The 25,834-nt window shown below is 36.7% G+C and overlaps 1 protein-coding gene across 17 annotated transcripts in view; it reads right to left on the minus strand.

Moving 5' to 3' along the window:
* PPFIA2 (PTPRF interacting protein alpha 2) overlaps positions 1–25,834 on the minus strand; it is a 500,106-nt gene that overhangs the window by 470,007 nt on the left and 4,265 nt on the right. For all 17 annotated transcript variants that reach the window (XM_070454264.1, XM_070454272.1, XM_070454269.1 and 14 more), the window contains one exon: positions 24,666–24,916. In XM_070454264.1, the coding sequence (XP_070310365.1) occupies positions 24,666–24,914 (249 nt within the window). In that variant the 5' untranslated portion in view covers positions 24,915–24,916. The remainder of the gene's footprint in view (positions 1–24,665; positions 24,917–25,834) is intronic.

The following is a 25,834-nucleotide window of genomic DNA, read 5'->3' on the forward strand; positions in this document are numbered from 1 at the left end:
ACCCAGGAATCAAACTGGGGTCTCCTGCATGGCAAGCAGATTCTTTACCAGTTGAGCTACCAGGGAAGCCCATTTATCCTTGAAGGGGCCACAATTAAATTGGCGACTACCTTCTCAATAGGAACAATGAAGTTTAGAATAAAATGATCTGTTGAGTCACCAGAAAAATACTGCTAATCTAAAATTCCATATCCAGTGAAAACATCCTTCCTTCAAGAATAAAGGTGAAATAAAGACATTTTCAGAAATCCTAAGCTGAGAAATAAGTTAGCTTTAGGTCTACACTACAGGAAATATGGAAGGACCGCTCATCAAGTGGAATAAAAATGACCTCAAATGGAAGATCTAAGATCCAGAAAGAGTGATTAGTAACAAAAATATATTATAAAAAAAAGCAAAAGAAATTGCCTGTAGACAACTACAAAATAATACCTTCATATCATACACATGGAAATATAAAGCAGGAAAAGTACACATTAACACTACATTTTGGTACACTGAAATAGACATTGCGATCTATACATTAACTATTAGAAGAACAGCAAAAGAGTATAAAACTGCCAGAGTAACACAAGGTGAAAATTGAATGATTAAAAAAGCATTGTTAAACAATTCAAAACGAGACATGAAATGTTAATAACAGAAATGCAAAACATACAGAGAAAATGAAAAGCCCTTAGTAAGACAATAGATTAAATGCAAATATACAGGTAATCACAGTAAATATAAAAAGAGCAAATAATCTGAAAAGGAAAACTGACAGACTACATAAAAAGAAAATCCAGAAACAATTTGCTATTTGTGAGTGATACATGTCTAGACGCAGACACATTGAAAGTAAAAGGATGGAAAAGATGTACAGTGCAAAAGCTAACCAAAAAGAAATCTGCTACAATACTATTAAAATCAGAGACAACAGAATTTATGAGAAAATGTCTGTCTAAGAAACCTCATGATGGCATAAGATTAAATAGACCATGAAGAGAATAAGGACACAGCTGAATATAACTAATAAAAACCTCAAAACATATGCAAGAAATTATAGAATTGTGAAGAGAAATGGGAACTCTATAATCATATTGGGAGCCATTAAAATTAGTGATTTATACCAACATAGAACTTGAAACTTGGAATTGTCAAGTTGAATTTTTAGAAGAAAAATTAAATTTACTTAACAATGTTCTGAAAAATACGATTTTAGAGATCAAATATTTTCTATGAAAAAGATATTAGTAGGTAAAATTTTTCTGCCTCTAGCAATATAAACTGTGATGGAATATTTTGTATAGAATATATTGTATAGTTCATAAGACCATATTCTGATGACAGAATATATCAGGCAATAAAATGTTTAAATGGCATTTTTAATAAGAATTGTTAAATAATGTTTCCCATATATAAAAATAACAATAGTCTTGCTAGTCAGTTCAGTTCAATCCCTCAGTCTTGTCCGACTCTTTGTGACCTCATGGACTGCAGCATGCCAGGCCTTCCTGTCTATCACCAACTCTGGAGCTTGCTCAAACTCACATCCATCCAGTCGATGATGCCATCCAAACATCTCAATCTCTGTTGTCCCCTTCTCCTCCCACCTTCAATCTTTCCCAGCATGAGGGTCTTTTCTAATGAGTCAGCCATTCCCATAAGGTGGCCAAGTACTGGAACTTCCCCTTCAGCATCAGTTCTTCCAATGAGTACTGCAAATTGATTTCCTTTAGCATTGACTGGTTTGATCTCCTTGCAGTCCAAGGATTTCTCAAGAGTCTTCTCCAACACTACAGGTCAAAAGCATTAATTCTTCAGTACCCAGCCTTCTCTAACATCCACACATTACTACTGGAAAAACCATGGCTTTGACTATATGGACATTTGTCAGTAATGTCTCTGCTTTTTAATATGCTGTCTAGATTGATTATAGCTTTTCTTCCAAGGAATAAGTGTCTTTTAATTGCATGGCTGCAGTCACCATCCAAAGTAATTTTGGAACCCAAGAAAATAAAATCTCTCACTATTTACATTGCTTCCCCATCTATATGCAATGAAGTGATGGGAGCAGATGTCATGATCTTAGTTTTTTGAATGTTGAGTTTTAAACCAGCTTTTTCACTCTTCTCTTTCACTTTCATCAAGAGGCTCTTTAGATCATCTTTGTTTTCTGCCATAAGGGTGGTGTCATCTGTGTATCTGAGGTTATTGATATTTCTCCCAGCAATCTTGATTCCAGCTTGTGCTTCATTCAGCCTGGCATTTCACATGATATACTCTGCATATAATTTAAACAAGTAGGGTGACAATATATAGCCTTGACATACTCCTTTCCTAATTTGGAACCAGTCTGTTCCATACCAAGTTCTAACTGTTGCTTCTTGACCTGCATAGAGATTTCTTAGAAGGCAGGTCAGGTGATCTGGTATTCCCATCTCTTTCAGAATTTTCCATAGTGTGTTGTGATCCACACAGTCAAAGACTTTAGTATAGTCAATGAAGCAGATGTTTTTCTGGAACTCTCTTGTTTTTTCTATGATCCAGTGGATGTTGCCAATTTGATCTCTGGTTCCTCTGTCTCTTTGAAACCCAGCTTGAACATCTGGAAGTTCTCAGTTCATGTACTATTGAAGCCCAACTTGGAGAACTTTGAACATCACTTTGCTAGCGTGTGAGATGACTGCAATTGTGGACATTCTTTGGCATTGCCTTTTTTTGGGATTGGAGTGAAAACTGACCTTTTCCAGTCCTGTGGCCACTGCTGAGTTTTCCAAATTGCTGTCTTATTTAGTGTAGCACTTTCATGGCATCATCTTTTATTTATTTGGAATTAATTGATCATTACAAAGAACTCCATAATGAAAACTTTAAAATTAATAACTGGTGGTTTTTAACTTATTCAATTAAAAATATACTGTAAGTAACCAAAACATGAGTGAATTTTCTATCTAACAAGAATAGAAAAAAAAAAATGAGCCAAATGTATGTCTTAAAGCAGCTTATCCTAAAAGTGGGCATAAAAAGAAAGAACCGTAGGTAAAAATAATCCAGAAAAATTAGCTTACTGTAGAACACTGTAGTGTAAAGTTCTGATTACACTAATTCTTGAACAGTTTCCTCTAACATCAAAATTAACATGGGCTTACAGGCAAAGGAACACTTCAAAGCAGGAGTCTTCTGTCAAATACTCTAGGAATAACTGTCAGTTCTTATACCTGGTTTTGAAAGCAACCTGAAATCTATTCAGGACTTCCTGGAAGGGAAGGGAGGAGGATATAAGAGTCAAGAGAGATGAGACGTACTTTGCTCCCATAGTACCCATTCTAAGTTCCAGGATAAGAGATCTCAGTTTATGGGAGGCAAAGAATATTTTAAAATTTAATTTTGGGAGAAATCTATCCTAATTCATGGACCAAGAAAGAAATTACGTATTATTCAGAATCTCAAAACACCTGGAGTAACAGGCAAATTTAGCCTTGGAATATGGAATGAAGCAGAGCAAAGGCTAACAGACTTTTGCCAAGAGAACACACTGGTCATAGCAAACACCCTCTTCCAGCAACACAAGAGAAGACTCTACACATGGACATCACCAGATGGTCAACACCAAAATCAGATTGATTATATTCTTTGCAGCCAAAGATGGAGAAGCTCTATACATGCAGCAAAAATAAGACTGGGAACTGACTGTGGCTCAGATCATGAACTCCTTATTGCCAAATTCAGACTTAAATTGAAGAAAGTGGGGAAAACCACTAGACCATTCAGTCTGACCTAAATCAAATCCCTTATATAACTTATACAGTGGAAGTGAGAAATAGATTTAAGGGACTAGATCTGATAGAGTGCCTGATGAACTATGGATGGAGGTTCATGACATTGTACAGGAGAAAGGGATCAAGACCATCCCCAAGAAAAAGAAATGCAAAAAAGCAAAATGGCTGTCTGAGGAGGCCTTACGAATAGCTGTGAAAAGAAGAGAAGTGAAAAGCAAAGGAGAAAAGGAAAGATAAACCCATTTGAATGCAGAGTTTCAAAAATAACAAGGAGAGATAAGAAAGCCTTCCTCAGTGATCAATGCAAAGAAAAAGAGGAAAACAATAGAATGGGAAAGACTAGAGATCTCTTCAAGAAAATTAGAGATACCAAGGGAATATTTCATGCAAAGATGGGCTCAATAAAGGACAGAAATGGTATGGACCTAACAGAAGCAGAAGATATTAAGAAGAGGTGGCAAGAATACACAGAAGAACTGTACAAAAAAGATATTCATGACCCAGATAATCAAGATGGTGTGATCATTCACATAGAGCCAAATATCCTGGAATGTGAAGTCAAGTGGGCCTTAGGAAGCATCACTACAAACAAAGCTAGTGGAGGTGATGGAATTCCAGTTAAGCTATTTCAAATCCTAAAAGATGATGCTGTGAAAGTGTTGCAGTCAATATGTCAGCGAATTTGGAAAACTCAGCAGTGACCATAGGACTAGAAAAGGTCATTTTTCATTCCAATCCCAAAGAAAGGCAATGCCAAAGAATGCTCAAACCACAACACAAACCACAACCACAAGTGTGTTGTGGTTTACTCACACTCTAGTAAAGTAACGCTCAAAATTCTCCAAGCCAGGCTTCAACAGTACGTGAACCGTGAACTTCCAGATGTTCAAGCTGGTTTTAGAAAAGGCAGAGGAACCAGAGATCAAGTTGGCAACATCTGCTGGGTCACTGAAAAAGCAAGAGAGTTCCAGAAAAACATCTAGTTCTGCTTTATTGACTATGCCAAAGCTTTGACTGTATGGATCACAACAAATTGAGGAAAATTCTGAAAGAGATAGGAATACCAGACTACCTGACCTGCCTCTTAAGAAACCTATATGCAGGTCAGGGAGCAAAAGTTAGAACTGGACATGGAACAACATACTGGTTCCAAATAGGAAAAAGAGTACATCAAGGCTGTATATTGTCACCCTGCTTATTTAACTTCTATGCAGAGTACATCATGAGGAACGCTGGGCTGGGAGAAGCACAAGCTGGAATCAAGATTGCCAAGAGAAATATCAATAACCTCAGATATGCAGATGACAACATCCTATGGCAGAACGTAAAGAAGAACTGAAGAGCTCTTGATGAAAGTGAAAGAAGAGAGTGAAAAAGTTGGCTTAAAGCTCAATATTCAGAAAACTAAGATCATGGCATATGGTCCTGTCACTTCATGGCAACTAGATGGGGAAACAGTGGAAACAGTGGCTGACTTTAGTTTTTTGGGCTCCAAAATCACTGCAGTTGGTGACTGCAGCCATGAAATTAAAAGAACGCTTACTTCTTGGAAGGCAAGTTATGACCATATTAGACAGCATATTAGAAAACAGAGATATTACTTTGTCAACAAGGTTCTTCTAGTCAAGGCTATGGCTTTTCCAGTGGTCATGTATGGATGTGAGAGTTGGACTATAAAGAAAGCTGAGCACTGAAGAATTCATGCTTTTGGACTGTGATGTTGGAGAAGACTCTTGAGAGTCCCTTGGACTTCAAGGAGATCCAGCCAGTCCATCCTAAAGATCTGTCCTGGGTGTTCATTGGAAGGACTGATGTTGGAGCTGAAACTCCAATAATTTGGCTACCTGATGCAAGAGCTGACTCATTTGAAAAGACCCTTATGCTATGAAAGATTGAGGGCAGGAGGAGAGTGGACGACAGAGGATGAGATGGTTGGCTGGCATCACCAACTCAATGGATATGAGTTTGGATAAATTCCGGGAGTTGGTGATGGACAGGGAGGACTGCCGTGCTGCGATTCTTGGGGTTGCAAAGAGTCAGACATGACTGAGCGACTGAACTAAACAGAATGTCATTTAATAAATTCTGTCATGTTTTGGGGAAATTAGCAGACTTTTATGTAAAAAATAAAATCACTAGAATCACAAATAAAACTTGGATTAGCATACAATGAATAATTTAAAATTTGAGTCCTATGTACCTTTGACCTACTAATCTTCGGTAAGATTAAATCACATGATCTTTATAACTGTTAAATAGTCAGATAAGAAATATTAAGGGCTTACTAAGGACCATACAGAATAAGCTAACAGAGCTACTGCTTTGTAAATTAAATTGCAGTGATCAATACAAAGATGTATGATATAATTAACCAGGGTGTGATAGTTATGTTTTAGAAGAATTTCACTCTCCTTTCCCAAACTACAGCATTTTTGTGGCTGCTACCTAGCTTTGAGTCATAAGACTATGAAGAGAATTATCCAGGGAAAGTAAATAGTGTGAATTTCAATACCTTTGTTATGAAATCTAGATGTTCTCTTCAAAGATTAACAAAAAAACAAATGAATCATATGGATGCTAACATCAAGTATGCCAAAGTAGACTATAAGATTTAGTGGAAAATTCAGGTTAGAAATTCATCTTGAGAATACTAATGGCTTTTTTCTGTTAATATTTTCTTTTTTGAGAGAATGACAATGAGAACGAGCAAAACAATAAACTGCTTCAAAAAAAAAAAAAAAAAAAAACTAACCCAAACATTCTACTTTTATTATTGTTTTCTCATAATGAAAGTCCGATGTAGATACCAAACAGTGGTAGTAGTTTTATAACATCACAAAACTATTTTTACCATTTCTTGTATGAAAGCTGACTTGATTTAGGAGCTAAACTCCTTAGTCAAAGAGCATAAAAATGCTAAAAGAAATTTGAAGTCAAAGGAATTTATTCATATCTTAAAAGAAAGTTATTTACATTCTGATTTTCCATGCTCTGATTCGTAAAATATTGAAAATGCCACTACCTCTTGATATAAAACTCACTTCATTATGGAAGGGGTTTGAAGTATAGTAAACACCAACCTCATATATACTATGACTTTAGTGTTATAAACACTCTAGCCATAAGACTTTATAAATTATATTTGTTCTTCTGTTTTATGAAGATACTTGATATATGCTGTCTAACATGTTTATGACTATATGACTTGCCAAATAAGCACAGAATATAGAGAATGTGTTCAGAAAGCAAAGAACTGATTTTTGTGTTCATTTTATTATTTAGTATTTTTGAACAGCTAAATGCCAGATACTGCTGTAGGCAGAAAACACAGCTGTGAACCATTAAAAAAGAATCTCCTAGCTTCATAGAATAGAATATAGTGAGGGAGAATGAGATAATAAACAAGACAGACAAATAAAATATGCACTATGATAGATGCTTATAAGTGCTGTGGAGTAAAACTAGAGAAGAAGAACTGGGAGTATTAAGGAGGGGCTATTCCCAGGTGGTGCTAGTGGTAAAGAACTTACCTGCCAATGCAGGAGACATAAGAAACCCACAGCTTCGATCCCTTGGTTGGGAAATACCCTAGAGGAGAGCATACAACCCACTCCAGTATTCTTGCCTGGAGAATTCCATGGAGAGAGGAGCCTGGCGAGCTGTGGTCCATGGGGTCATAAAGAGTCAGACACAACTTAGCAGAAAGAGAGATTTTAATTTTAAATAGGGTGATCAGGCAGGGTCTCACTGAGAATGTAATATCTGAGTAGAGCCCAAATGAGCTGAGAGACCATGTTTTTACGGAGAGCCAACTTTCCCAGGCTTTGGGAAGGGTCACGGCAAAGTCCCTAAGGCAGTTGAATGCCTGACATGTTGAAAAGAAAGAACATCAGGATGGTAGGAGTAAAGTTGAGTGAGCTAGATAATAGCAAGAGATGATGTATGACAGATAAAGAGGAGGGGGCGTATGTTAGACCTTTGAACCAGTTTAAAGAACTGGGCTTTTACATTGAGATGGAAAAGCATTTCAGAGACTTGAACAGATGTGAAACAAAATCTGACTTACCTTTTATCAGAGTCAGGATCTCTCGCTGTTCTTTTTGCAATAAAATGATAAAGTACAGGGATACAAGCAAGGAGACCAGTTAGGAAGATCCTAGTCTACTTGGAAAAGATAGTGACTCCTAAGATGCAGTTGTAGAGGTGATTATAGTGGTTCAGTTCTATGTATACTTTGAAGCTAAAACTGAAAGGTTTAACTGCTAAATTGAATACAAATGTGAAAGAAGCAAGACACCAATATTTTGGCCTAAGCCCACATAAGATTGGGCTTTCCAGGTGGCTTAGTGGTAAAGAACTTGCCTGCAATGCAGGAGACCTGGGTTCGATCCCTTGGAGGGAAATGACAACCCACTCCAGTATTCTTGTCTGGAAAATCTCAAAAAACAGAGGAGCCTGGTGAGCTATAGTCCATGGGGTTACAAAGAATCGGAAACAACTGAGTAACTAAGCACATATACATGCGCATAAGATTAGCATTGCTGTTAATTGAGATGCATAAGACTAACTGAAGATCACAAACTCAGTTTTGGATATTTTAAATTTCTAAATTTTGACAATATGAATCTGAAGGTCAGAGGAAATGTCTGGATTAGAAATGTGAATTCCAGTGTTATCAGTTAGACCTAATTGACATCTATAGGACGTTTCACCCCAAAACAATCAACTTCACCTTTTTCTCAAGTGCACACGGAACCTTCTCCAGAATAGATCACATCCTGGGCCATAAATCTAGTCTTGGTAAATTCAAAAAGATTGAAATCATTCCAGTCATCTTTTCTGACCACAGTGCAGTAAGATTAGATCTCAATTACAGGAAAAAAATTATTAAAAATTCAAACATATGGAGGCTAAACAACACGCTTCTGAATAACCAACAAATCATAGAAGAAATCAAAAAAGAAATCAAAATATGCATAGAAATGAAAGAAAATGAAAACACAACAACCCAAAACCTATGGACACTGTAAAAGCAGTGCTAAGGGGAAGATTCATAGCATTACAGGCCTACCTCAAGAAACAAGAAAAAAGCCAAATAAATAACCTAACTCTACACCTAAAGCAACTAGAGGAGGAAGAAATGAAGAACCCCAGGGTTAGTAGAAGGAAAGAAATCTTAAAAATTAGGGCAGAAATAAATGCAAAAGAAACTAAAGAGATCATAGCAAAAATTAACAAAGCTAAAAGCTGGTTTTTTGAAAAAATAAACAAAATTGACAAACCATTAGCAAGACTCATTAGGAAACAAAGGGAAAAGAACCAAATTAACAAAATTAGAAATGAAAATGGAGAGATCACAACAGACAACACTGAAATACAAAGGATCATAAGAGACTACTACCAGCAGCTCTATGCCAATAAAATGGACAACTTGGAAGAAATGGACAAGTTCTTAGAGAAGTATAACTTTCCAAAACTGAACCAGGAAGAAATAGAAGATCTTAACAAAACCATCACAAGCAAGGAAATCGAAACTGTAATCAGAAATCTTCCAGCAAACAAAAGCCCAGGACCAGATGGCTTCACAGCTGAATTCTACCAAAAATTTAGAGAAGAGCTAACACCTATCTTATTCAAACTGTTCCAGAAAATTGCAGAAGAAGGTAAACTTCCAAACTCATTCTATGAGGCCACCATCACCCTAATTCCAAAACCAGAGAAAGATGCCACAAAAAAAGAAAACTACAGGCCAATATCACTGATGAACATAGATGCAAAAATCCTTAACAAAATTCTAGCAAACAGAATCCAACAACATATTTAAAAAATCATTCATCATGACCAAGTGGGCTTTATCCCAGGAATGCAAGGATTCTTTAATATCCGCAAATCAATCAATGTAATACACCACATTAACAAATTAAAAGATAAAAACCATATGATTATCTCAATAGATGCAGAAAAAGCCTTTGACAAAATTCAACATCCATTTATGATTAAAACTCTCCAGAAAGCAAGAATAGAAGGAACATACCTCAACATAATAAAAGCTATATATGACAAACCCACAGCAAGCATCACCCTCAATGGTGAAAAATTGAAAGCATTTCCCCTGAAATCAGGAACAAGACAAGGGTGCCCACTCTTACCACTCCTATTCAACATAGTTTTGGAAGTGTTGGCCACAGCAATCAGGGCAGAAAAAGAAGTAGAAGGAATCCAGATAGGAAAAGAAGAAGTGAAACTCTCTCTGTTTGCAGATGACATGATCCTCTACATAGAAAACCCTAAAGACTCTACCAGAAAATTACTAGAGCTAATCAATGAATACAATAAAGTTGCAGAATATAAAATTAACACACAGAAATCTCTTGCATTCCTATACACTAACAATGAGAAAACAGAAAGAGAAATTAAGGAAACTATCATTCACCATTGCAACAAAAAGAATAAATACTTAGGAGTATATCTACCTAAAGAAACAAAAGACCTATACATAGAAAACTATAAAACACTGATGAAAGAAATCAAAGAGGACACAAACAGATGGAGAAATATACCGTGTTCATGGATTGGAAGAATCAATATTGTCAAAATGGCTATACTACCCAAAGCAATCTATAGATTCAATGCAATCCCTATCAAACTACCAACGGTATTTTTCACAGAACTAGAACAAATGATTTCACAATTTGTATGGAAATACAAAAAACCTCGAATAGCCAAAGTAATCCTGAGAAAGAAGAATGGAACTGGAGGAATCAATCTGCCTGACTTCAGACTATACTACAAAGCCACAGTCATCAAGACAGTATGGTACTGGCACAAAGACAGAAATATAGATCAATGGAACAGAATAGAAAGCCCAGAGATAAATCCACGAACCTATGGTCACCTTATCTTCGACAAAGGAGGCAAGGATATACAATGGAAAAAAGATAACCTCTTTAACAAGTGGTGCTGGGATAACTGGTCAACCACCTGTAAAAGAATGAAACTAGAACACTTTCTAACACCATACACAAAAATAAACTCAAAATGGATTAAAGATCTAAATGTAAGACCAGAAACTATAAAACTCCTAGAGGAGAACATAGGCAAAACACTCTCCAACATAAATCACAGCAGGATCCTCTATGACCCACATCCCAGAATTTTAGAAATAAAAGCAAAAATAAACAAATGGGCCCTAATTAAACTTAAAAGCTTTTGCACAACAAAGGAAACTATAAGCAAGGTGAAAAGACAGCCCTCAGATTGGGAGAAAATAATAGCAAACGAAGCAACAGACAAAGGATTAATCTCAAACATATACAAGCAACTCCTCCAGCTCAACTCCAGAAAAATAAATGACCCAATCAAAAAATGGGCCAAAGAACTCAACAGACATTTCTCCAAGGAAGACATACAGATGGCTAACAAACACATGAAAAGATGCTCAACATCACTCATTATCAGAGAAATGCAAATCAAAACCACAATGAGGTACCATTATACACCAGTCAAGATGGCTGCTATCCAAAAGTCTACAAGCAATAAATGCTGGAGAGGGTGTGGAGAAAAGGGAACCCTCTTACACTGTTGGTGGGAATGCAAATTAGTACAGCCACTATGGAAAACAGTGTGGAGATTTCTTAAAAAGCTGGAAATAGAACTGCCATATGACCCAGCAATCCCACTTCTGGGCATACACACCAAGGAAACCAGATCTGAAAGAGACACGTGCACCCCAATGTTCATCGCAGCACTGTTTATAATAGCCAGGACATGGAAGCAACCTAGATGCCCATCAGCAGACGAATGGATGAGGAAGCTGTGGTACATATACACCATGGAATATTACTCAGCCATTAAAAAGAATTCATTTGAATCAGTTCTAATGAGATGGATGAAACTGGAGCCCATTATACAGAGCGAAGTAAGCCAGAAAGATAAAGACCATTACAGTATACTAACACATATATATGGAATTTACAAAGATTGTAACGATAACCCTATATGCAAAACAGAAAAAGAGACTCAGATGTATAGAACAGACTTGTGGACTCTGGGAGAAGGCGAGGGTGGGATGTTTCAAGAGAACAGCATCGAAACATGTATATTATCTAGGGTGAAACAGATCACCAGCCCAGGTTGGGTGCATGAGACAAGTGCTCGGGCCTGGTGCACTGGGAAGACCCAGAGGGATCACGTGGAGAGCGAGGTGGGAGGGGGGACCGGGATGGGGAATACATGTAAATCCATGGCTAATTCATTTCAATGTATGACAAAAACTACTGCAATGATGTAAAGTAATTAGCCTCCAACTAATAAAAAAAGAAAAAAAAATTTAGATGTTATTTAAAACCAGGAGATGGAAGAAATAATCAATGGTGTCAATAGAGATAGAAAGAGGAGTAATCAAGTATTAATGAGTCAGGGGGACGAGAAGCAACTAACAACGAAGACTGGGGAACAACCAATGAGGGTAGAAGGAAAACCAGGCAAGTGGGCTGACTTAGAGCCAAATGAAGACAGTACAAGAAAAGTGTCTAATGATAAAACAAATGGAGACTGAAACTTTATCACTATAGTTAGCAATATGGAAGTTATAAATAATATTTGCAAGAGTATTTTAGATGAAACTGATGGGATGAACACCTGAGTGGTATAGATTCAAGAGAAATAAGGAGAGAGAAATTAGAACAAGTATAGGAAAAAAAATGAACTTTTCCTGCAAAGGGAAAGATAACTGTGGTGCCATCTTGGTATGGCAGGGTGTTGATAGGTTTTTTAAATGCGAGAAATATAGGAATATTTAAAGCTGTTGGTTATAATTCATTAGAGATGGACACACTATTGTTGATGTAGGAAAAAAGATGGAAAATGTTTTGTCCTAGAATAGCAGGAGGGGAAGGAGATTCTAGAACACAAAAGAGGGAACTAGCCTATTATAGAAAGATGGACAGTTCATCACAGTTGAGAATAAAAGGCAATAAAATAACTAGAGATGATAGTTTCAAAGAATTTATAAATAAATATAATATTCAGTGGATTATAGACATTATATTCTTATCATAACAAATTCCTAGAAACCATAATTGACTAAAGTCTTAAAATTAAAAAAAAAAAAGTATGTATCAGCCACACTATACTGTAAACACAGAACCTGACTCAGAGTAGGCCCTAAAATATTGTTGAATAAACAATAATTGTGTATTAAGTGGCTGTGAATAAATTAGTAAAGCTGAGGTGCATACCCTTTATAATCATTTGAAATTGGCAAATGTATACAACATTTTAAATGGTACTAGAATTCCTTCTTTTATATATAAGTAAACAGAAGCCTCAGAAGTTCAGTGGTGTTCTATTGTCACAGGGTTTGGCAAAATGGAATCTAGAATCCAGGTATTGTAATTTCTAATTAAATACTTTTCCATAAAGCCTATACTGTCCTACTCATTACGTGGACCTAATGGGCTATATAAAGTATGCTCAGTACATAAAAAGGCAAATTCATGGTAACATAAATATGAAGATTTGGGGTCCTTGAATACTTACATTCAGTGCAATTATACCAGCTCTAATAATCATTTCACATTTCCTTAATGGCAGCCCACTCCAGTACTCTTGCCTGGAAAATCCCATGGACAGAGGAGCCTGGTGGGCTACCGTCCATGGGGTCGCAAAGAGTTGGACATGACTGAGCGACTTCACTTACTTATTTCCTTCCTTGTTAGAACTTAGGAGTATTTCTGATGAGTGCTTTCTGTGGCCCATGTCTCTTAAAGGTTTCTGTCCATGGGATTCTCCAGGCAGGAATATTAGAGTGGGTTGCCATTTCCTTCTCCAGGGTAGCTGCCAAACCCAGGAATCAAACCCAGGTCTCCTGCCTTGCAGGCAAATTATTTACTGACTGAGGTATAAGGGAAGCCCTAAAGGTTTCTAGAGAAGTTAAATACTTCATTATAAATATAATGAAATAAAGATGACTTAGAGTAAAAAGTAAGCCATGAATAGAACCCTAGTGGAACAGGTTACTTAACCTGTCTATGCTTCAGTTTTATCATCTGTAAAATGGGAATGATAACACTCTCATTGGAAAGTTTTAAGGATTGATTCAGAAATTAATATTATTATCTGTCTTCTGACTCCCTCAAGTAAATAAATTATCCCCAAATGTTCAGCCAAATGTCTTAAGTTTTTTTGCTCATGCTTAGAAAATAAACTATCTTTTTTTTTGTTCTGAAATTATCCAGTCTCACAGTTTCATAGGGCTAGTTCAAATAGTCTCACAATTCATAGTACTAGTTCAGTAACATACTAGTTCTGAGCTCCTGTTCCAACCTGAAGATGTGCTCTGTCCTTCCCAGACCCAGCCATCCTCGCCACCCACCCACCACACATAGTTAAGGCTTGTTTCAAGCCTTGAAGCAGGTCTGCATTGGAGGAGGAGGGCATGGTCTCTCTTTACTCTGACATCCCCTACTCATAGCAATAGTTTCTGACCCTTCTAAGAATCAGGGCCCTGGAAGGGGAAACAGGAGAAAGATCACAGCGGTATGGGCTGACCTACATGTCATCCATGACGGGGCTTTCTGAATGGCAAATAGATAATCAATGGTCCTTCTCCCAAGGTGCATCCGTGGCTTCCTCAAAAAAACCCCTCTGTAGATTCTTTGGTTTTCATTGACTTGCTTTCAGTATCTTCTCTGAAGCCAGTCTCCCAATTTGTCACTCATTGCTCACCATTTAGAAACTCAGGGTTTTAACATTCTACTTTGTGGGTTTACACAGAAACTACCCTAAGTAATATCCCCTTTCGAGGGAACTTCTTGCTCTTCAAAAAACTAACCTTTGTGTTGATACTGGAGAAGTTGCAGTTAATCTGACAGGTGCCACCTGCTATGGAGACAGGGGCATCTCTGGCCACAGCTGTGGCTTTTAGACTTCAGCCTCTATATTCTTCAACTTCTGGAGGAAGCACATCAAGCTCTCTGAACACTTCCCATGAAGCCCTTCTCACCTGACAAGTTGAACAGGAATCACCCCGTGCTTCATACGTCTATGGTAGATTATGCACAGCAGACCAACTGCTATGTGAAACAGTTCTGTCTCTCTTCTAGCTTTACCAACTTTTGTAGAGTCTTAAAATGGAGTTTTAGCTCATATAGGACAAATTAGTTGGATTATATCTTAGCACCTCCTGCGAATAAAGTCTTGCACCTCACTAATTTAGCCTCCCCTCAAACAGAAAGATGGCCTCCCATTTTAATATCTGGATGCTTCAGTGAAACATTACCTGGCATAGGTGGAGCATTCAGAAATGTTAGATATTACTGTCAGTCATCTTCTATTTATTATTTAGCATTTTAAAAGTGGCTAAGTGAGGAATTGCTTACAGAAAAAAGTATTAGGAGAAAAAAGTTTGAAAGATTTAAGAATGAAGACAATGTGCTACCATGAAAGTTAACAGTGAAATGTTTTTTTTTGTTGTTGTTGTTCGTTTATCTTAGGAGGTATTTTTTGAGAAGGGAGTTAATCAGAGTGTCAAATTTTGCAGTGAATTTTAATAAGACAAACCTACCACATTCATCAGTTGGTAACTGGTAACATAATTTTTAGTAAGGTTTTAGAAGGAAAGGCCAACTGCAGTTGCTCAAAAAGTGGATAGAAGATGAAGACACTGAGACAGTGAAAATAGACAAGTTGGGAAATAAAGGAAAAAAGAGATCGGTAGCTAAATGGAGACACAGTGTTAAGGAATTCTTTTGTTGTTATTGTACTTACCATCCCCGTACTTTTAAGAAACAGATTTGAATATGTTACCAAAAAGCCAATTGAGAAGGAGAGGGAGAAATTCAAGATACAGGAGACAAAAAAAAAAAGTCAAAGGCGGAGATAAAAAGGAGGGGACCAAGGATTTGGAGGGAAGTATTAAAGAAGAAGGTAGTGCTTAAGGTTGGAGAACATAGGGAAATAAAGATGAGTGTGGATAGAAATAAGTATATGAGAGTATGTAGGAAAATAGTCAGTACTAAGGAACAACACAGCTTGTAGCCTCTGAGGGAATGGTTATGAAGAATTAAGGACATGAGAATTTCAAGATGAGATAATTAATAGCATGTTTTGGCATAAAGAGGCCATGAACTTGAAGAATGAAAGAGGATCACTAGATTTGCAAAATATGCACACATTGGTGGTATACAGGAGTGTGTTTTTAGGAGAATGGTGATGATAGAAGCCTTATTATAAGAGTTAAAGAAGAAAAGAGAGGGACTGCCCTGGCAGTCCAGTGGTTAGAACTCCACCTTTCAACTGCAGCGGGCATGGGTTCAGTCCCTGGTCAGGGAACTAAGATCCTGCATGCCTCACAGCACTGTCACACAAAAAAAGTTATAAATAAAGACAAATAAAAGGCTATAAATAACAGGAAGTAAAGGCTGAGGGTAAATACCATTTCATTTGGCTGGGGGAAAAATAACTGGAAGAAGGAGAAACACATTTTAAGAACAGAATAACCATAATCAGAGATAGCAAAAGATATAGCATCTCTATTTTTGACAGGAGTGAAGGATAAAACCCTTCTGTATGTGGTGTGGTGGCATTAGGTATCACTGAAAAGGAAGGTGCTCTCAATCCAGATGTGATCTTCTCAGCACAACAGGAAGGCTGTTATTTGACTTTAAGAGACATGAGACTGGCCATCAAGGAAGCGAAGAAATTGGGAAAACAATTTAAGAAAGTGCAGTTAAGATTTTTTTTTAATAAGATGAATCAAAAACTTACAAAATTTGATAATGATTGTGGAGAGTAGGATTTTTAGTGTGTTCAATTTGCGCTGGTGTTCATTATTACCCAGGAAAATTGTGCCATTAAGATTGGCTAAGGATAATGATGGTAATATCTATGGTAATAATAACATCAATAGCTGCATTTAACATTTATTGAGCATGTACTATCTGCGAGGTACGGAACTGATCATTTGACATGTTCCAGTTCATTTATGTCTCATAATGACCTTATGAGGCAGGTTCTATCATTATTTGAACTAATTACTTTGACCAAGGTTATTAAACTAGTAAGTGGTAAGTAGCAAGCCAAAAATATACCTAGGGACAACGTCTCTGGAATAAGAGAGACTTCTGTCACTTCCTGTAAGTTTCACTTAAATATTTTGTTTTTTAAAATGTTAAAGTATAAATGTTTCCCTCTTCTCCACAAGTAACCTCTTTTAACTTAATTCCTCATCAGAGTAGATACTGGTGCATTGCAATTTATGAAAAATACCAGGTGACATTTAACAATGTTTAAGGTTTCCGAAGCACATACGCACACTGCCTTTTAACCAATTATATGGTAGATATCATCCTCTCCTTCCAATTAAAAAAATAGGGGTTCTGAGAAGTCAGTCACTTACGCTTGACAGCTTAGCTAATAAGTGGAAGAACTCCAATTCAAATTCAGATCTTCTTCACCAGCCCAGGTTGGATGCATGAGACAAGTGATCGGGCCTGGTGCACTGGGAAGACCCAGAGGGATCAGGTGGAGAGGGAGGTGGGAGGGGGGACCGGGATGGGGAATACATGTAAATCCATGGCTAATTCATTTCAATGTATGACAAAAACCACTGCAATGTTGTAAAGTAATTAGCCTCCAACTAATAAAAATAAATGGGAAAAAAAAAAAAAACAAATTCAGATCTTCTAACTTCAGTCTAAAGTCACAGCCATTTAGTTCATTTTCTCGCTATGTCCATTCTCTCTCCTCAGTATTCTCTACATTGACAGGCCTTTCTTAGTTTCAAGGGTCACAGTCCTATTTCCAATTTCCACACCTCATCAAAATGATTACATTATCACAATAAGCTCTTCTAACATAATAATGACCCAAGTGACTCTTTTAACATCTATTTGTGGTAGATTTTTTACACTGATGGTAACTGTGTTTCATGCCTCCTTGTAACTTTTCCATGTAATATTGCTTTCCACTCTGTCTCTTGGCTTGGCCAAGGAATATTACCAAAAAAAAAAAAAAAAAAAAGACCCAAGCAGAAGCTTAAAAAGTATTTGCTGTTTTTTGCTTTGCCCTTACTCTCTTGCCATCACCATGAAAACATGCACAGACTATCTTATTGAAGGATCAGATACAAACTTAGAGTTGAGGGGCCAGAGTTGGTCCAGCTAAGGGCATCCTAGATCAAACAATAGCCAGTTAACATACAGTTAATTGAGTCCACTTTCAGACAGCCAGTGGCCTAGTAAGCCCAGCCAAGATTAACCAATCCAAGTCAAGGTCAGGCTCAGGCACTCAGTCTTGTCCAACTCTTTGCAACTCCATGGACTGTAGGCTGCCAGACTTCTCTGTAGATGGGATTCTCCTGGCAAAAATCTTGAAGTAGGGTGCCATTTCCTCCTCCAGGGGATCTTCCTAACCTAGGAGTCAAACCCATGTCTCTTACATCTCCTGCATTGGCAGGCAGATTCTTTACCATTAGCACTACCTGGGAAGCCCAGTAAAGGTCAGCTGAATTCCTTAAACCCATTATATTGCATGATAATGAAGTTTCATGTTGTTTGTTACACAGCATTATTTTAGCCATAGGTAACTGATACACAAGTATTAAATAACCTATCCTGAATCAAAATGGCAGAACAATATCCTTTCATTATTGCCTTATCATGTCACGAGTTCACTCAAGCTTCTATAGATTACTCTGTATACAAATGTCCATCCTGAGCTTTCACCACATATACGAACAGGCCTCCACTATCACTAAACAAAAGATGCATTCCTACCCTACAGCCCTTCAACAACAAATCTCTCAGTCATTCTCCTTATTTAATTCCTATTTACTCTTCTCTTTTTAACCAGGGATATGCTAGCTTAGCTGGTTCCTTTCTGGGAATTAGGAACACCTCACCTAGCCTGGAGCAGAGCACAGGCTGAATTTCAGTCCCCCCATATTCTTCAGCAGGATCATCCCTGCATAATTGTACTGTCTGATACAAAATATCCTCTAGTCCTTTCTAACCTTCTCTTAAAAATATCTCTAATAGCATCTTCCGCATGAAACTTTATGTAGTTTATTACATATCAGTGTTGTGGTACAAATACTTTTAGTCCCTCTGTAATCTTCTGGTACTATATTAATTTCCACCTATTAATGTTATATCTATTTCCTACATTCTCTGGGAAAAAAACTATGTTCTTTTTTTTTTCTACCCCCATTACAAACATATGTAATCATTCAGTAATAAACAGAAGATCCACAATATATGCTAAATAAGATGCTGAAAAAGGGCTTCCCTGATACATTAGTTGGTAAAGAATCAGCCTGCAATGCAGGAGACCCTGGTTTGACTCCTGGTTCAGGAAGATCCGCTGGAGAAGAGATGGGCTACCCACTCCAGTATTCTTGGGCTATTCTTGTGCAGTCAGCTATGAGGACCATCAAGTGTCTGGATGAAGAGTTAGAGCAACTTTGGTTGAGTGAGAGGCAGATGATAACTGAGTTTGGGCATCTTGAATCTCAGATTCTATGGCTCATTAAAATGGATCTGTGCATTATACATCAGTGTACTGCTTAGAAACATCAGGCCTAAATGTGGAATGATGTGGAATTATCAGTCCTTGTTAAACACCTTTAATTACATAATGAAAAAAGTAAACAATATGACTACGCAATATTTTCATGGTTAAGACTGTAAAAATCACCGCTGCATTTGTTCCTGAAAAAGTTATAGAGAAAATGACTAACACAAAACACAAAATCATCAACAACTAAAAATTATTGTATAGGCAATTGAAAACATAATATTTCATAAAATTTGACTCAGCTTTGACTTCTATCCCATGTTTGCTAAAACAAATTTCACTCTTACATTATTGTAGTTTTTATTTTACATACTTTATTTCTGCCTAAAAACTCACAATACCAAGGGAACATTTCATGCAAATATGGGCACAATAAAGGACAGAAATGGTATGGACCTAACAGAAGCAGAAGATATTAGGAAGAGGTGGCAGGAATACACAGAAGAACTGTACAAAAAAGATCCTCACGACCCAGATAATCACGATGGTGTGATCACTCACCTAGAGCCAAACATTCTGGAATGGGAAGTCAAGTGGGCCTTAGGAAGCATCACTACGAACAAAGCTAGTGGAAGTGATGGAATTCCAGTTGAGCTATTTCAAATCCTAAAAGATGATGCTGTGAAAGTATTGCAGTCAATATGTCAGCAAATTTGGAAAACTCAGCAGTGACCATAGGACTAGAAAAGGTCATTTTTCATTCCAATCCCAAAGAAAGGCAATGCCAAAGAATGCTCAAACCACTGCACAATTGCACTCATCTCACACTCTAGTAAAGTAATGCTCAAAATTCTCCAAGCCAGGCTTCAACAATATGTGAACACGTGAACTTCCAGATATTCAAGCTGGTTTTAGAAAAGCCAGAGGAACCAGAGATCAAATTGGCAACATCCGCTGGATCACCAAGAAAGCAAGAGAGTTCCAGAAAAACATCTAGTTCTGCTTTATTGACTATGCCAAAGCCTTTGACTGTGTGGATCACAACAAACTGTGTAAAATTCTGAAAGAGATGGGACTACCAGACTGCCTGATCTGCCTCTTAAGAAACCTGTATGCAGGTCAAGAAACAACAGTTAGAACTGGACATGAAACAACAGACTGGTTCCACATCAGGAAAGGAATATGTCAAGGCTGTTTATTGTCACCCTAATTATTTAACTTATATGCAGAGTATATCATGAGAAATGCTTGACTAGATGAAGCACAAGCTGGAATCAAGATCACTGGGAGAAATATAAATAACCTCAGATATGCAGATGATACCACCCTTATGGCAGAAAGCGAAGAACCTAACAGCCTCTTAGTGAAAGTGAAAGAGGAGAGTGAAAAAGTTTGCTTAAAACTCAACATTCAGAAAACTAAGATCATGGCATCTGGTCTCATCACTTCGCGTCAAGTAAATGAGGAAACAATGGAAACAGTGAGTTTATTTTTGGGGGCTCCAAAATCACTGCAGATGGTAACTGCAGCCATGAAATTAAAAGACGCAAAGAAAAGTTATGACCAAACTAGAGAGCATATTTAAAAGCAGAGACATTACTTTGCCAACAAAGGTCCATCTAGTCAAGGCTATGGTTTTTCCAGGGATCATGTATGGAAGTGAGAGTTGGACAGTGAAGAAAGCTGAGTGCCAAAGAATTGATGCTTTTGAACTGTGGTGTTGGAGAAGACTCTTGAGAGTCCCTTGGACAGCAAGATCCACCCAGTCCATCCTAAAGGATATCAGTCCTGAATATTCATTGGATGGACTGATGTTGAAGCTGAAGCTCTAATACTTTGGCCACCTGATGTGAAGAACTGACTCATTGGTAAAGACCCTAATGCTGGGAAAGATTGAAGGCGGGAGAAGAAGGGGACGACAGAGGATGAGATGGCTGGATGGCATCACCGACTCAATGGACATGAGTTTGAGTAAACTCTGGGAGTTGGTGATGGACAGGGAGGCCTGGCATGCTGCAGTTCATGGGGTCCCAAAGAGTCAGACACAACTGAGTGACTGAACTGAACTGAAAAACTCACATTTACAGGAGTCATTTTCTTCTCAGGTACATTGCTTACAAAATATTTTAAAAGGTTCAAGGATGCCAATTGAAGAATTTTATATTCCTCTGTAACTTGCAGAAAATTTAAATCCCTGAAGTTGCAGATTAGGTTATGAAATATTTGCATTAACAAATGAAAGGACTATCAGTATCTTTAATGTCCTGTGGATTGCTAAGGGTATGAAATATTTCTAATAGTAAAATACAAATAAATATTGAAAACTGTGTCAAAGTGTTTATAAAAGACTAGAACTATACCCATGTAAATGTACAGGCTCCTAATCCCTAATCTATAATTCCCAAACTCAAACACTCTGAAAACTGACATTTATTTGTAAGTATGAGGCCATTTATAGTCTTAGTGGATTTTACATAGTAGGAATTTCTCATATTTCTTCAGAAATATGAAGTGTATAATTATATAGTGTTTCCTAGAGTTTGGCTAGAGGAGATCATAGTTTAAGTTGTACAATACATACAGAACATAAATTAGGAAAATTCTGAACATTAAAACACAAGGGGTTTGGATAAGAGATTGTGTACCAGTATAATTAATTAAAAGTCAAAAATTTTAAATTTAGGTGTGGCTCAGACAGTAAAGAATCCACCTGCAATGTTCCAGACCTGGGTTTGGTCCCTGGGTTGGGAAGAGCCCCTGAAGAAGGGAATGGCTACCCACTCCAGTATTTTGGCCTGGAGAATTCCATGGACTGTATAGTCCATGGGGTAGCAAAAAGTCAGATACAACTGAGCAACTTTCACTTTCAAATTTTGAAGATATAATACATATTTTCAACATAATTGAATGCTATAATTAAAATATTTTCATTCCTATACCATTTAAAAGAGGTTTTATCTACACTATATATATATATATATATATATATATATATATAAATATATATATATATATATATATATATATATATAAATATATATGAAAAATTTTCAGTTTTCTCCTTTCCCTCCCAGATATTCTAGCATTAATATTTTACAACATCTTTATAAAAGATTCACCCATGTCTCTATCATGTCACCATGATAGAGAAAAAAAATGTAAGACCCAAATTATTCTTAGAATCATTTTAATAGGGTTAGCATCAGAAACTTAATAGCATCAAGCTTAAATAAAATATATAAAGATAACCTTAGGAGGGGTACCTGTATAGTCCTACACTTGGGACCAGAGTCAACTTCTAAGAAGAGTGTGGGAAAAACACATGGTATTTTTGCAACTCAATTACAAACTTCAGTTTTTTGCCATTCTAATGCATAATAAAAGTATGTTGAACTGGCCCCCCAAATAATAAAATAATACAATTCTAGGATTCTTCATGAAACACTCTATCCAGAAAAAGAAATGATTGCCCTATTCTGTGCTCATCACAGAAGGTAAGGAATAGTGTGATTGGTTATAAGACCGTATTTTAACAACAGCATTAACCAACTCAGATAATTCTGGAGGTGAGCAACCATGATGATAATCATTCTAGAAATGACTGTATGAAGAACAGTTGTAAATACTGAAATGTCTAGTTTGAAAAATATAATTCTTGGTGAAGTATGACAGTTGTCCTTTGAAATGAACCAATACAATACATTCTGTGTAAACAAATCAGTGTATGTCAACAGGTTAGAGTTATTGGAAATATTATTGCATCTCAACACAAAACAGACTGAAAATGAACTGGGATGGGGATCATGGAATTACCTAATGGGAACATAACAGAGCAATCTAGGAGATCCTTTTAATTCTGAAAGTCATAAATATCTCAACATCATACTACACATTTGTAGTATGGCTGGTTTAGAATTTTATCAACATTGATTATGTAATTTTCAGTTATAAAAAGATATTACCTACAAGACATTAATTTATGGAGAAAGATCAACTCTTCAGCATTTGCTGTACTGTCTTTTAAGTAAAGGGCCAATCAAACTTGTTTTTAAAAGAAAAATATCATTTATTGAGGGGTGATTATTAAAAACTTAATTCATTCTATGATGCTTCTCATACCTAAAATATGCTATTCTTAAATAAGAGAACTGACTCATTATTAAATTTGTATATAAATTAACTGAAAATCCTTAAAATATCACTTTTTTCTGTAAAATAACTATATGACAATAATATATTAAAAATGTTATTTTTATAATATTACTATATATAATAGTAATATATTATTACTATTAATATATATTAATAATAATATAGTAATATATTATTATTACAATACATAATGCATATAACATGTTATTACATATCACATAAAATAATTATTTTATAAATATTTACTTAAAATTGTTAAAATCTCCCTGTGTCCCCAGCCCAAAAAAAAAAAAATTGTTAAAATCTAACAATTTTAAGTTTGTGAGAATAAAGCTGAACTTTTGCCTATTCTCCTATCTCCAAAATACTTTTCTTTTTTAAAGAAACTGGTTGAAATGTCTTTTTTGAAGGGAGGGTAATACATCAATAAATTCAATACTTTTAAGCAGTATTAACCTTTTCTAAAGAAAGACAAATAAAAACGATTGGACAACAGACTTCCAAGCACTATCATTTCCAAAGACAGACCACAAAACTGAAAATGTAAAATACATCTTTCCAAATGTCATGTGTGCTAAGTCGCTCAGCTGTGTCCAACTCTTTGTCACCCCATGGGCTGTAGCCTCCAGGCTCCTTTGTCCATGGGGATTCTCCATGCAAGAATACGAGAGGGGGTTTGCCCTTCCCCAGGGGAATCTTCCCAAGGAGGGATCAAGCCCAGGTCTCCCACGATCAGAGCCACCGGGGAAGTCCAAGAATCCTGGAGTGGGCAGCCTATCCCTTCTCCGGGGATCTTCCCAACCTAGGAATCAAACCGGGGTCTCCTGCGTTGCAGGTGGATTTTTTTTTTTTTTAACCAGCTGAGCTACTAGGGAAGCCCAAATATCATAATAGTGTTTAAAAAGCAAGAAAGAGAAAACTATCTATTTTCACACCCTGGTAATTAGAAGCTGATCAACAGGTGATCTTCCACCTCCACCAAAAAACAGATAAAATTTCCAAGAGAAACACGATTGGGACTCATGCTTCAAATCTCCCACCGCCAAAGTGCCACTATTTTGTTTGAGGCAAAGTTGCATGTGAACTAGTTATTTATTCTTAGTTTTTTTTCACCAAAATTTGCATATCATATCTACTAAGGGCAAAAGTAATTATCAGAATGGAAATAAAGCAAAGCTTATATCTTGTCACATTTTCAGCTGCAGCAGGAAGGACAGAAGCTCCCAGGAGGCATACCTGTGGCAGGGCTGAATTGAGCTGTCTCTGGAGCGAATCTCTGTCATAGATGACATCCTGCAGTCTTTGCTGGGCAAGTGAGAGGCTTTCTTGGGTTTCCCGAAGGGTGTCCAGAAGACGATCCCTCTCATCCAGCATGTTCACCATCAGCTGCTCAAAATGGGAGTCTGAGTCCGAGCCACTGCTTTGGGAACCCCTTTGGCTCATTGGGGTGTCCTCATTAATCGTGGGCATCACTTCACACATCATTGCTTAAATTAAAGGGGAGAGAAACTTAGTAAAAAAAGATTTCCAATAAACCCACTTGACCCTCAGCTCACCCAACTCTTTGCAGCTCATCAGCCTTTCTCCTCTCCCCACTGCCCCAAATCCTACCATACTAAAAGTCTGACCTCAGTGAAATATGATTCACTGACTTCCTCAAACCAACATGCTTTCTCTTTGCATGACAATCTACATATCTCCTACCTACAAAAACACAGCTTGATTTCATTTACTTCTCAAAGTTTTTTTTTTTATGATTTACCCCCACCTCATTCAATTTATAATAAGATGTTGCAACACTTATTAATTGATCACCTTTCTTCCCATTCAAATTTACAAATCAGTTATAGCTAATACCTCCATCTTACCCTTATTTGTTATTACATTGTTAAAAGCAAGCCTAGTGGCTGACATTTAACAGGTAGGAAGCAAATTATGTTTGTGCTACTTAAATAAATGAATGCATTTATGTTCATTCTTTCATTTAGAAGATCTGAAAATAATTGAGCATTTATGTAAAAATCTGCTTTTACTTTTTAATTTTATCAAATTTTTTAATACAACTATTTTAAAGCTTCTTGACTTTACAACTCCCATTTTATTGTTACAAGCCCTCTTCCTGAATTCCTACAGTTTTCTACACAGAGTAGATAAGTTATGCTGACTAAATTAGACACATGCTTTAGGATATAGACTGAAATGAATAAATTTGTTTAGGTCATTATACTACTAATTATACTTATCTTTTGTTTCCTGCAAATTACTTTGTCTGCTTTCCGTCCAAACAATACAGACTAACACTCTTTCAAATATTCCACAAAACAGATGCCATAAATTACATTAGTTAATGTAGAAAGTTTACATCCTAACTGCTAATCAGAAGCAGCTAGTCATAAAATAAATGA

The sequence above is a fragment of the Odocoileus virginianus genome, chromosome 24, assembly GCF_023699985.2.
Source record: "Odocoileus virginianus isolate 20LAN1187 ecotype Illinois chromosome 24, Ovbor_1.2, whole genome shotgun sequence".
Taxonomy (NCBI): domain Eukaryota; kingdom Metazoa; phylum Chordata; class Mammalia; order Artiodactyla; family Cervidae; genus Odocoileus; species Odocoileus virginianus.